The sequence below is a fragment of the Lissotriton helveticus genome, chromosome 5_2, assembly GCF_964261635.1.
Source record: "Lissotriton helveticus chromosome 5_2, aLisHel1.1, whole genome shotgun sequence".
Classification (NCBI taxonomy): domain Eukaryota; kingdom Metazoa; phylum Chordata; class Amphibia; order Caudata; family Salamandridae; genus Lissotriton; species Lissotriton helveticus.
Window position 1 is genome coordinate 11,984,656 of NC_136066.1, and position 14,134 is coordinate 11,998,789.

At 50.9% G+C, this 14,134-nt stretch overlaps 1 protein-coding gene across 1 annotated transcript in view; it reads right to left on the reverse strand.

The window, feature by feature from the left end:
- ENG (endoglin) overlaps positions 1-14,134 on the reverse strand; it is a 231,310-nt gene that overhangs the window by 49,266 nt on the left and 167,910 nt on the right. The window contains exons 9-10 of the mRNA XM_078646665.1: positions 7,338-7,481; positions 6,176-6,214 (exon numbers count right to left, since the gene is read on the reverse strand). Coding sequence (XP_078502791.1) covers positions 6,176-6,214; positions 7,338-7,481 — 183 coding nt within the window. The remainder of the gene's footprint in view (positions 1-6,175; positions 6,215-7,337; positions 7,482-14,134) is intronic.

Sequence of the window (14,134 nt, forward strand, 5' to 3'; positions counted from 1 at the left end):
AGAGGTGCTACGGACATGAGGTAACAAGGGACCCCGGGAGACCGACCGCCGTGAACTTTGAGAAGATAAGAGAGGAAACAGATTGTAAATAAAACATACTGAGTAACAACACATGTAACAGGGGCAGTCCTCATGGGAGGGACTACTGAGCCTATTCACGAATCAAAAGCCAGCATTTACAAAGGACAGTAACCGGAGCCAATTGCAAAGATGGGCGGAAAATGGGTGGAGCTTAAAGTCCATACCTGAATACAGCATGTCACAAAGAGACAGCGCAAGCGCTGCCTAGGCAAGACCTAAAAACATGCACCAAGGACTAAGGAAAAAGATACCTCTGGTAAAGAGTCTATCGTTAACAAAAGTGACAGAGCACCAGCGAGGTAAAGCACAGAGACGTACAGCGACGAGAGGAAGCAAAGAGACATGTACCAACGAGAAGCTCAGAGACATGCACTGTATCCAGGAAGAGAGACAGGTGAGAGGCAGAGGAGGCAGAGAGCAGACACCTCATTGTAGCATCCAGCTACAATAACTACAGACACGTGGGGTTACATTAACTGGAGCTTTATTACATACACGTCTTGCTCCTACCCTGTCCCTACTCTAACTGCCCCTTCCTATCCTGTCCCCTCCTCTTCCCCTCTGCCCACCTAGCTCCGCCCACCCCAGCTACTGGACTGCTAACTTCATTACATCTCCCCCTTTCTTAATAAAGTAACAAATGAAAGAAATAGAGATTAGTCCATCTCTGTAATCAGTCTCTTGGGAGGCCGCACTTGACGGCGGGGTCTCGCCGGTATGGACACGACATCTTCAGGTGAGGGCTCTTCGGTAGGTGAGGGTCCGATGTCGGGTGCAACAGTCTCAGGGCTGTCCCTGCACACAGGTGTGGGGACCATGGGTGCACTTGCATGGACTTCAGGAGAGCACTTCTTAAAGTGAGAGGCGTTGCGGGTGACCCTTCGTGTCTCTGATTCTGCTGTCACCATGGTGCCCTTTTGTTGAGTGATCGTCAGGGGCTCATCTTTGAAACGACAATCAGTCTTTTGGCGTTGTTCCTGCTTAACAACGACTCTGTCGCCTTCTTTCAGGGAAGGGGACCGGGCCCTTCGCTTGCGGTCCGCATACTCTTTCATCTTGTCCTTGCGGTGCCGATCTGTGATGGCCATGTCTCTGTGTTGTTGATCCGACGGAGATCTTTTCAGGGCTCCGTCCCATGTGGGGATCCGATTCCTCATTGTCCTCCCAAGCATGAGAGTCGCAGGGCATTGGCCCGTCGTAGAGTGAGGAGTGGTCCTGTAGGCACTAAGGACCTCGTTCAGTGCTGACTGAAGATCTTTCTTTTCGGCCGTGGCTTGCTGGAATGTTCTCTTAATGGTGGACATGAATCTTTCCACAGTGCCGTTGGCCTGAGGCCAGAGTGGCGTGACTTTGCGATGTTGGAAGTCCATGTGTCTCGCGAAGTCGCTGAACTCATGACTATTGAATGGGGGCCCATTGTCCGTCTTGATGACTCTGGGGACGCCCCACGTAGCGAAAGCTTCCTCAAGCACCTTGAGGGTGCAGGCGGCACTGGTGGATGATATGAACTGGGCCACGGGGAACCTGGAGTATTCGTCCAAGATGACGACTACATACTTCCCGGACTGCAAGGGGCCGTAAAAGTCCATGGCAACTTCTTGCCATACCCCATCCGGCAATGGGGTCATCTGTAGAGGAGCAGGTGGATTGCTGTGGCTGGTCAGTTGACATGGGTGGCAGTCTTTCAATGTGTCCTCGACCATCTGGTCAAGGGCTGGGAACCAGACACGTTCTCTCAGTGCTCTTTTGGTGGAGACGACTCCTCGATGACCTTCGTGGGCCAAATCGATCACTCCTTGTCTCAGTGTCGCTGGTATAACTAGTCTGTGATCTCTGAGGAGGAGGTCGTCACTGGTTACAGAGAGTTCGTCAGAGACATGCCGGAAGGCTTGTAGTTCTTTCCTGACAGCAGGGCTTTCCTCTTCCTCCTGCGGGTGGTATCTCCATCTGTTGGTTCGGGTGCGCTTTATCACTTCTTGTAGGATGCTGTCTTGGTTGGTCGCTTCCCGAATGGCATGCATGGGGATGGCTGGTGGACGAGCATGATTGGTCACAAAGTGAATGTATTCCTCCGCAATGGAGGGTGCAGTCTCTGATGAGTCTCGGGGGTGGCGAGACATATAATCAGCTGGATTCTCATCCTTCCCCGGTTTGTGAATAATCGAGAACGTGTACTCTTGCAGCCGCAAGCCCCATCTCTCAATCCTGGGGGGCATCTTGCACTTGGGATTCCCATAGATCGTGACAAGTGCCTGATGGTCAGTTATGAGCGTGAAGTGTTTCCCGAATATGAAGATGTGGAAGTGTTCGCACGCCCACACGACAGCCAGGCTCTCCTTCTCCGGTTGGGAATATCGTTTCTCAGGGTCCGTTAGGCTCCGACTGGCATAAGCGATGATCCTCCTTTGATCCGACTCATGGTCGTACTGTGCCAGGATGGCCCCTAAGCCCACGGGGCTTGCGTCCACGGTGATTTCCGTTTTCCTCTTGGGATTGAAGTAGGAGAGGCACTTGGCTGATTCCACGGCGTGTTTAATGTCTTTGAAGGCACGCTCACACTCCGGAGTCCATACAAATTGCGCGCCAGCTTTCGTGAGGAGCCTCAGAGGGTGACTTACGGTGGCGTAGTCACGAATGTAGCGGGCGCAGTAGCTTGCCATCCCAAGAAAGGAACGCAGGTCGTTGACATCAGCCGGGCTCTTGGTGTTGTTGAGCGTGGCGATTTTGTCCGGGTCTGGTTTCATGCCACTCGCCGAGAAGATGTGCCCGAAAAATTTCAGGGTCGACTGATGAAATTCACATTTTTCCTTGTTGAGGGTCAACCCAGCCTCCATCAGAGCGAGGCAGACCCGATCGAGGGCGGTGTCGTGCTCTTGCGTGTCCGAACCGTAGACCAAGATATCATCGCTGTAATTAAGGGCGTTAGGGATGTGGTGGATAACGAGACGTATGGCCTCCTGGAAGATCTCGGCGGCCGAAGAAACGCCAAACCGAGCCGTTTGTAGCGGAATAGGCCAAGATGGGTGGCAAACGTCGTGATGGAGCGAGAACTGTCATCCAGCTCGAGCTGATGGTAGCCCTTGTTCAGGTCCAGTTTAGAGAACACGGTTGCCCCATTGAGCGCCGTGATCATGTCACTCAGGAGGGGGCCTGGGTGTCTCTCCCTCTCGATGGCCGTGTTCGGTAGACGCATGTCCACACAGAGACGGACCTTGTTTTGAGACCCTTTCTTGGGGACGATGACCACCGGGGACACCCAGGGAGTGGGGCCCGCAGTGCGCTCAATGATGTCGGCGTCCAGAAGTTCTTGCAGTTCACATTCAACCGCGGATTGCAGGTGAAACGTCACTCTACGCGGGTGTTGAGCCACCGGTTGGATTTGCTCGTTGATAAGCAGGTGGATTTGGCGGCCTTTCAGTTTTCCCAAACCTCGGAAGAGGGAAGGGAATTTTCCGGCGCAGTCCGAAATGTCATGAACGTTGAAGAGGATGTGTACCAGCTGAAGACGCTCAGCCGTGGGGAGACTCAGCAGACAGTCGGCCTCCGGTCCTTTAATGACGTGGATAACTGCTGGGATGGAGAGTTTGCCATGTGTGAGGGTGGTGTCAAACTTGCCCAAGCATTGGAGAGGTTTCTTCGCCATCCAGGTGTAGACGCGGACGGGCGCGAAATGCAAACGTGGTTTGGGGTCCATTCGGTCATGTTCGGCAACCGATATGTAATTGAGTGATGCTCCGCTGTCCATCATGAACTTGGCGGCGTGGTTGCCCACTTTGATGTTGAGACGTGGATAGCGTTTGAACTGATCATGGTCAGCAAAGTTGACATATTCGGTGGTGAATGACGACCGCCTGGAGGAGGACGATCTTGAGTCTCTTGACGGAGAACGACGGTCCCACCTGGAGCGTCGAGAGTCGTGGCTGGAGTGAGAGGACGTGGGAGATCGAGGAGGCTCTTCTTGAACCGCTCTGATGTGATGACGCTTGGCCTCCGATCGTGAGGGTCGCTGCGACCCATCGTGTCTGTCACTGTCGTTGCGTTTTTCTTTGTGGTAGTCCCCACACATGGCCTCAAAGTGGTTGGACCGTCCACATTTCCTGCATCGTTGGCCCATGGCAGGGCAGGAGTCGATGTGAGGGTAGTCGTATCCACACCTGAAACATCGTCTCGTGCGTTCAGGACGGTGATCTCTCCTTTCAGATACTTTCCTCCTGTAGTCCGGGCGTCGCCTGGGCGAGTACTTGGAGCGCCGTGATCTGTCTCGCGGGTGACGTCTTCCGCTGTCACGCCGATCCTGTCGCCCTTGCCGTCGTTCAGTGACACGGTTGGCGTGTTCACGGCTGGTACCGGGTCCGGTTTCAATGTCCGCGGCGTTTTCTTCAGCCTGGTCGTACAGTCGGGAGTTCTCTTCGATTTCTGCTAGTTCCTGTGGTTTTCTTAGTAACCGCCGTCTCAGCGATTCTGAGTGACACCCAGTGATTATTTGAGATTTGATGGCGGCATCCGGCGAGAAGTTAGTGAAGTCACAATGGTGGGACTGTCGTCGCAGTCGATGTATGAAGGAGCTCAGTGGTTCTTCCTTACCCTGGCGCTGCTGGTGAAATTTGTGTCTCTCATAGTCGACGTTTCTCTTGTGAAGAAAACGGTTATTTAGAACGTCTCTCACTTTGGTATAGGTGTCGCCATCTGCGGCCGGGATCTCTCGTACGATCTTGCCTAGCTCGCGCCCTCCTAGATTGCGAAGGGCTATTATCTTGTCTTTGTCTGGTTCTATTTTGGACCCCTCAATGTAGTCCTCAAAGTCCTCTAGCCATTCTTGCCATTTCAGGCCCATGCTGCTTCCCGTTGTGATTGACAGTGGCTCCGGGGCTCGCAGGTGGGCGCCTCCCTTGACTTCTGTTTGCGCGGGAGGGTTAGACATCCTGGCGATGAGTCTTAGGGCCGGTGTCTGCTCCTGGCTTCAGTGACTGGCGCGCGTTTTCCAGAGGGTCGTCCCTTCGTAATTACCAATGCTTGTTTGTTTCTTGCTGATGCTTGTCCTTGCCGGCACCAATGCTTGTTATTTTCCTGTTAACAATGTTCGTTTGCTTTGTTCTTGCCAAGGCTTGTTCACTTTCTGGCTGTTGCCTGACTCCAAAATGGCCGCCTATGAATTACACAGGGTATGTCCTTGAAATTTGCCTGACTCAAAGATGGCCGCCGTCACTGCAGTCATACACGAGGCTCTCTCCTGATTCATGCACTGCTATCTCACTCTGGACTCACCGGCCGGCGTCCTCGGGGGCAGCATGCATCAGGGCTCACTTTCCAGCAACCGCCACTGCTACCAGGTGAGGTTGGGGTGGGCTCCCGCCTTACTTTCTACGTTCCCGCTCTTCCTCTCCGCTGGCATGCCAAACCTCACGCATCGGGCGTGAGGTTTTCCGACGTCTGGGGCTCCGTTTTCAGCGCCTTCAGCTGCGCTCGTTACTGGGCTCTCGGGGACGGCGTCCACGACGTCGGGGGATCCTGGGCTCACTCCAAGGTGCCAGACAGGGTCGGAGTGGGCTCCCGACTCCTGTATGTCTGGGGCTCTAAGTTGCACGCATCCAGCGTGACGCGCGTTTCCAGCGCGAAACAGTTCACTTCCCGAGCGTTTCAGCGCTCGATCGGCTGGTTCCCTCTGGGCTCTCACAGACGCTGGGGAAAGCAGGGTCACCTGCTGCTGACCTTTTCTTCCGGCAGCAGCACCACCAGGCAGCAGATTCTTGGCTCACTGCTGCAGGGGACAGGGCACTTCGAGTGGGTTCTGATTATGCCAATCCCACCCTCGTCGCCAGCTGTAGCATCCAGCTACAATAACTACAGACACGTGGGGTTACATTAACTGGAGCTTTATTACATACACGTCTTGCTCCTACCCTGTCCCTACTCTAACTGCCCCTTCCTATCCTGTCCCCTCCTCTTCCCCTCTGCCCACCTAGCTCCGCCCACCCCAGCTACTGGACTGCTAACTTCATTACACTCATATAGCCCCCACCCCAGCCCCCAGGTCCAGGACTCTGGAGCGACAGACCCTGGTTGACCCCCCCTCACCCCTAGAGCTCCCACTTACCACCACCGGCTCCGCCAACGTGTCCACGGTCAGGAGCAGCTGAGGGGAAACAAGGAAGAGGGTAAAAAACAGGAAGGGACGCACAGCCTGGGCAGGGGGTCTCAGAGAGGGTCCTAGACACCCCCTGCCCCTGAGAGACAGAAGACCCCTTGCATGGGAGAGAGGGGGCCTGATCAGTGGGAACCCCTCTGTGTGTGGGGGGGGCTCTATGTTTGGGGGTGTGGGGGTCTAATACTCACTAATTCATGGTACAATGCCCTCACACTCACTGAGTCATGGTATGGTGCCCTCACACTCACTGAGTCATGGTATGGTGCCCTCACACTCACTGAGTCATGGTATGGTGCCCTCACACTCACTGAGTCATGGTATGGTGCTCTCACACTCACTAAGTCATGGTATGGAGCCCTCACACTCACTGAGTCTTGGTATGGTGCCCTCACACTCACTGAGTCATGGTATGGTGCCCTCACACTCACTGAGTCATGGTATGGTGCCCTCACACTCACTGAGTCATGGTATGGTGCCCTCACACTCACTGAGTCATGGTATGGTGCCCTCACACTCACTGAGTCATGGTACGGTGCCCTCACACTCACTGAGTCATGGTATGGTGCCCTCACACTTACTGAAGGAAGGTCCGGTGCCCTCACACTCACTGAGTCATGGTATGGTGCCCTCACACTCACTGAGTCAGGATCCCGTGCCCTATAATTCAGTTTCCAATGCCCTCACACTCACAGAGTTAGGGTCCAGTGCCTCACACTCACTGAGTGCCTCACACTCCCTGAATCAGGGCTCTGTGCTTCACACTCACTGAATCAGGGTCCGGTGCCTCACACTCACTGAGTCATGGTATGGTGCCCTCACACTCACTGAGTTATGGGCAGTGCCTCACACTCACTGAGTTACGGGCAGTGCCTCACACTCACTGAGTTACGGGCAGTGCCTCACACTCACTGAGTTACGGGCAGTGCCTCACACTCACTGAGTCAGGGTCCGGTGCCTCACACTCACTGAGTCAGGGTCCAGTGTCTCACACTCACTGAATCAGGGCTCTGTGCCTCACACTCACAGAGTTTCGGGCCAGTGCCTCACACACACTGAGTTACGGGCCAGTGCCTCACACTCACTGAGTTACGGGCCAGTGCCTCACACTCACCTGGTTCTGGATCTCACTCGCGGGCCCGATGGAGGTCAGGCAGCGGTCAGTTCTCGTGGTCAGGAAGATGTGAGTGTCGTTCTGCTCAGCTCTGCAGCTGGAGTTCAGGAGGGTGAGTTCCTGCACTTGTACACCTCCTGCGGCCTGCAGCGGGCGAGAGAGAGAGGGTGTGTGAGAGAGAGCGAGTGTGAGAGAGAGCGAGTGTGAGAGAGAGCGTGTGTGAGAGAGAGTGAGTGTGAGAGAGCATGTGTGAGAGAGAGCGTGTGTGAGAGAGAGCGAGTGTGAGAGAGAGCGTGTGTGAGAGAGAGCATGTGTGAGAGAGAGCATGTGTGAGAGAGAGCGTGTGTGAGAGAGCGTGTGTGAGAGAGAGGGACACTGAAGAGAAAGCGTGTGTGAGAGAGAGTGTGTGTGAGAGAGAGTGAGTGTGAGAGTGAGCGAGTGTGAGAGAGAGTGTGTGTGAGAGAGAGTGTGTGTGAGAGAGAGCGTGTGTGAGAGAGAGCGAGTGTGAGAGAGAGCGAGTGTGAGAGAGAGCGAGTGTGAGAGAGAGCGAGTGTGAGAGAGAGAGCGTGTGAGAGAGAGAGCATGTGTGAGAGAGAGCGAGTGCGAGAGAGAGCGTGTGTGAGAGAGAGTGTGTGTGGGAGAGAGCGAGTGTGAGAGAGAGCGAGTGTGAGAGAGAGAGCGTGTGTGAGAGAGAGCGTGTGTGAGAGAGAGCGTTTGTGAGAGAGAGCATGTGAGAGAGAGCGTGTGTGAGAGAGAGCGAGTGTGAGAGAGAGCATGTGTGAGAGAGAGCGTGTGTGAGAGAGAGCGTGTGTGAGAGAGAGCGAGTGTGAGAGAGAGCGTGTGTGAGAGAGAGCGTGTGTGAGAGAGAGCGTGTGTGAGAGAGAGCGAGTGTGAGAGAGAGAGCGTGTGTGAGAGAGAGCGTGTGTGAGAGAGAGAGCGTGTGAGAGAGAGAGCGTGTGTGAGAGAGAGTGTGTGTGAGAGAGAGCGTGTGTGAGAGAGAGCGAGTGTGAGAGAAAGCGTGTGTGAGAGAGAGCGAGTGTGAGAGAGAGAGAGCGAGTGAGAGAGAGAGTGAGTGTGAGAGAGAGCATGTGAGAGAGAGCGTGTGTGAGAGAGAGTGAGCGTGAGAGAGAGCGTGTGTGAGAGAGAGAGAGTGTGAGAGAGAGTGAGTGTGAGAGAGAGCATGTGAGAGAGAGTGTGTGTGAGAGAGAGTGAGTGTGAGAGAGAGCGTGTGTGAGAGAGAGCGAGTGTGAGAGAGAGCGTGTGTGAGAGAGAGCGAGTGTGAGAGAGAGCGTGTGTGAGAGAGAGCATGTGTGAGAGAGAGCGAGTGTGAGAGAGAGCGTGTGTGAGAGAGAGCGAGTGTGAGAGAGAGAGAGCGTGTGTGAGAGCGTGTGTGAGAGAGAGCGTGTGTGAGAGAGAGCGAGTGTGAGAGAGAGAGCGTGTGAGAGAGAGAGCGTGTGAGAGAGAGAGAGAGCATGTGTGAGAGAGAGTGTGTGTAAGAGAGAGAGAGCGTGTGTGAGAGAGAGTGTGTGTGAGGGAGAGCGTGTGTGAGAGAGAGCGAGTGTGAGAGAGAGCGAGTGTGAGAGAGAGAGCGTGTGAGAGAGAGAGGGAGAGAGAGAGAGAGAGTGTGTGAGAGAGAGTGTGTTTGAGAGAGAGCGTGTGTGAGAGAGAGTGTGTTTGAGAGAGAGCGTGTGTGAGAGAGAAGGACACTGAAGAGAGAGAGCGAGCGTGTGTGAGAGAGAGGGACACTGAAGAGAGAGAGAGGCATGTGTGAGAGAGAGGGACACTGAAGAGAGAGAGAGGCGTGTGTGAGAGAGAGGGACACTGAAGAGAGTGAGAGAGCGTGTGTGAGAGAGAGCGTGTGTGAGAGAGAGCGTGTGTGAGAGAGAGCGTGTGTGAGAGAGAGCGTGTGTGAGAGAGAGAGCGTGTGTGAGAGAGAGCGTGTGTGAGAGAGCGTGTGTGAGAGAGAGAGCGTGTGTGAGAGAGAGAGCATGTGAGAGAGAGCGTGTGTGAGAGAGAGCGAGTGTGAGAGAGAGCGTGTGTGAGAGAGAGCGTGTGTGAGAGAGAGCGTGTGTGAGAGAGAGCGTGTGTGAGAGAGAGAGCGTGTGTGAGAGAGAGAGGGAGAGAGAGAGAGAGCGTGTGTGAGAGAGAGAGGGAGAGAGAGAGAGAGCGTGTTTGAGAGAGAGGGACACTGAAGAGAGCGAGGGGCGGATTTACAAGCCCCTTGCGTCACTTCCGTGCCGCCGTTGTGATGGAGCAGGGGAGGGAGAAAAAGTGTTGTGTACCCCTTGTAAAGTCAGACTCTCATAACTATAACGAGAACATAACTGTGTGAAGCATGTAACTAACCAACAAAATACACTTAGATATTTTACATGACACGCAGGAAACTAATGGCTATTTTCAAAAATAATATACTAATAATTGAAAACGAGTCATGCTAATATAGAGCTATAATAATGTACATTTAATCAAATAAGCATGTGTATTGTTGCTTTAAATAGTGTATCTGTATGTGGCGGCAAGAGAAAATGCACTGGGTGAGTAAAAGGACGCGATCTGCGACGCTTTTGCTAGGTAACAATTAACCGGGAACATTAGAAGGGCGGGAGGTGAACAGAAGGGCTATAACTCGAAACCTAATTTCTGTTGTGTTTATTTTCGCATTAGTTCCCATTGAGGCCCGCGCGGCCAGTCTGTGTAAAATGGCTGATATTTGAAGCGTTGACATCAGTTTGAGAGAAGAGGCCTCCCATGCGCGTTGTGAAAGCAGAAGTAAAGCGAGTGATGTCACGGTCAGCTTGGACGAGGGCGCGGACGCGTGCCGAAGGACGCCTGCATCTAAAACCGGGTGAACGGAACAGAGATGGGGAAAAATATCAAATTGTGTAACAAACGAAGAATGACAAGCATAAATCGGAGATGAAGCCAGGAGAGCGTTTTAAGATGACTTTGCTACAAAGTAAACGGGTTTAAGCGAGGATGGAATGAGGTGACCACCACCCCTCTAATGGACCAATCAGAATGAACGGTGGACCCTAAAAGTTTCAATTTTAAGTTAGTTAGAGAAAAGGGGTATAAAAGGGCTAGTTCGAGAGAGTGAAAGAAGCTTGCTCCACGGATTTTATGCTGTCGGTTTGGAAAATGTTATGGTGCGAGAGACTTTTAATTATTTTTGGAATTTAACTTTTAATGGAGCAAAGAAGATGATTGAATGCAGAATTTTTATTTTGGAAGGGAGGCATTGAGGAGAATAGAGAGAACGTGTGGGAACCTGCGCTAATCTGTTATTTTCATAAAACAGAGGGTCATTATTTTTCTAAATTTCATTTTCTTTAACATGTACTAAATGAATTTGCTTAAACTTTGCTTCTCATAATAAACCTTTAAAAAATATTTCCTTCAATGAAGTAGATAACATTTTAATACAAACTTTTTTTTGTGTAACTTTTTATTGTATAAAACAAAAGGAAACAACACATCAAACATACAATCAAGGCAATACAGCAATAATACAGCCATTAGGCCTGCGCTCAAGGAGGACGGGAGATATATGACAACAGGAGAAAAGATATTTGAATACAGATGAGGGGAGGGTGCCAAAGGTAGAATTGCATATGAACAGCACAATATACCACAGCTGGAAGGAATGTAGGTCAGGGCGACTGGGAAGGACTAGGAATCGCAGTGAGTGGGGGCGTACAGATATCTCCACGGTATGAGCTCCACTGGTTCCAAATCTTCCCCCACTTTTTGGGCCTGCCTCTTGCCATATACACTGTCTTCTCTCTGAACATGCACCAGTCCAGACTCTCTTTCCAAGCAATTACTGTAGGCGGCCTCGTGGACCCCCACAACTGTGCAATATCCCTCTTCGCAACCATATTGGCAAGAGTCACCCACCGAAGCTGCGACACGTCATAATCATTCGGACCCCACACATTCAATAAACATTGTCGGGCTTCCGGCATCATCACAACACCCGTTACTTCATCCATCACCTCATGTATACGTTTCCAAAATTGCACCACCTCAGGGCATTCCCATATGATATGGAGATAGGTGCCAAGGAAACCACACCCACGCCTACACATGCCATCCGTGGAGTATCCCATGTGGATCAGACGGGGACCGGTGACATAGATTCTGCGGAGGATCTTGAGTTGGACCAGACGGAGGCGGGCCGGAATCGCCACCTCCCTGGGAGAGGAGATCGCGGACTGCCAGTCCTCATCATCCAGTTCAATACCATCAGCAATCCAAGCTTCACGAAGGCGATCAAGCAGACTTGATCGGTCATTAATCATTTTCTTATAGAACAATGAGATAGTACTGTCTGGCACATAACCGTCTAGTATACGATCTTCGAGGGGGGAGGATTCCGGAATATCACTACCCACTGACAACACAGAGTGCAGTGCATGGCGTACCTGGACATAACGAAATTTTTCCCTGTCACTTAGGTTATACTCTACTTGCAGATCCGAGAAAGTCTTCACCTCTCCTTTAACCCAGAGATCACGCACTTTACTAATACCGATCATGTCCCACTTATCAAATCCCTTCGTCTTCCATAGGCCACCCAACTTCGCAGAGGCATAAAGCGGAGTTGCACCAGTTAGTTTATCACTCCAGCCCATAGCCGCCGTTGCGCTATGCCATACCCGCACGGCTATAGCGGTTGGTCCCGAGAGTTGTGAACGCGAGGGTCCCGAATAAAGCGTCCTGTAGTAATCACCACCCGGGAGCAGCCACTTATCCATTTCAAATGCTGGATTCAACGCCGGGCCATACATCCCGTGGTTGATGGCAGCAAGGTGTGAGGCCCAATAATACCTACGAATATCCGGGAGTGCTATACCGCCATCATACCAGGGAAGTGTCAATTTTGGAAGAGCGATGCGTGAACGTCCGTCCCATATTAATTGCCTCTGCAATGATTCTACTTCCCTGAAATATTTCGACGGGATGACATCAAAACTATTCTGAAGTGCGTATAGGAACCGCGGTAAGGACATCATTTTAAAAAGGGCCGCACGCCATAGGGGAGATAACGGTAATTTACGCCAACGCGCTACATCGGAGCGCAACCGTTGGAGTGGGGGGAGTAAATTGCGTTCATAGCAAACCGCCGGATCCAACGAGATAAACACACCCAAGTACTTAAAGCCGGACTGCGACAACTGGATGGGACAGCCCCGCGGCAAACGGGGGACATCACCCGCAAGTACATAAATGTAGGATTTCGACCAATTAATGATAAGGCCCGAGTTCTTCCCGAAGGAGTTAAGGACGTTAAACAATACGTTGAGCGATTTTTGGGGAGATGTAAGGTACAATAAAATATCATCCGCGTATAAGGAAATGCGGGTATACACCCATTACAACGCATTTTTTACAACGCACTACCATTACAACGGAACTTTTACAACGCAAATACTATTACAACGCATTTATTTACAACGCATGTTTTTACAACGCAGGTACTTTTACAACGCATACCATTACAACGTAAGTATTGGTAAGTATATAATTATATTTAAAATGTTATATGTTAGGTTTTTTTTAAAGGGGTATTTTTAGGGTTCAGGGTCAGTTTTGGGTTTTTGGGTAAAGGGGTATTTTTAGGGTTCAGGGTCAGTTTTCAGTTTTTGGGTAAAGGGGTATTTTTAGGGTTCAGGGTCAGTTTTCAGTTTTTGGGTAAAGGGGTATTTTTAGGGTTCAGGGTCAGTTTTCAGTTTTTGGGTAAAGGGGTATTTTTAGGGTTTAGGGTCAGTTTTCCGTTTTTGGGTAAAGGGGTATTTTTAGGGTTTAGGGTCAGTTTTCAGTTTTTGGGTAAAGGGGTATTTTTAGGGTTCAGGGTCAGTTTTCAGTTTTTGGGTAAAGGGTTATTTTTAGGGTTCAGGGTCAGTTTTCAGTTTTTGGGTAAAGGGGTATTTTTAGGGTTCAGGGTCAGTTTTCAGTTTTTGGGTAAAGGGGTATTTTTAGGGTTTAGGGTCAGTTTTCAGTTTTTGGGTAAAGGGGTATTTTTAGGGTTTAGGGTCAGTTTTCAGTTTTTGGGTAAAGGGTTATTTTTAGGGTTCAGGGTCAGTTTTCAGTTTTTGGGTAAAGGGGTATTTTTAGGGTTCAGGGTCAGTTTTTAGTTTTTGGGTAAAGGGGTATTTTTAGGGTTTAGGGTCAGTTTTCAGTTTTTGGGTAAAGGGGTACAGGGTAAAAATAAAATAAAATTAAATTTAAATTAAATTAATTAAATGAAATTAAATGAAATTAAATTAAATTAAATACAATTACATTAAATTATATTAATTTTAAATAATATACAATTTAAAAAAACATATATACTTACCAATACTTACGTTGTAATGGTATGCGTTGTAAAGGTACATGCGTTGTAAAAATATGCATTGTAAATACATGCGTTGTAATAGTATTTGCGTTGTAAAAGTCCCGTTGTAACGGTATGCGTTGTAAAAGTATGCGTTTTAACATCATATATCCGGAAATGCGATCTTCAAATCCCGGCGTCCAGCGTATACCCTTCATCGAAGGTTCCCACCGTAGCCACGCGGCGAGTGGCTCCAACGCCAAAGCAAAGAGGAGCGGGGACAACGGACAACCCTGCCGCGTGCCCCTCCCAAGAGTAAAGGGCACAGAGACACGGCCATTAACCACCACCTGTGCCAGTGGCGTTTCATACAGGAGTTTGACCCAACCAATAAAACCAGCGCCGAATCCAAATTTGGCGAGTACCGCCCAGAGCTAAGACCATTCGATTGTATCAAAGGCCATCGTGGCGTCCA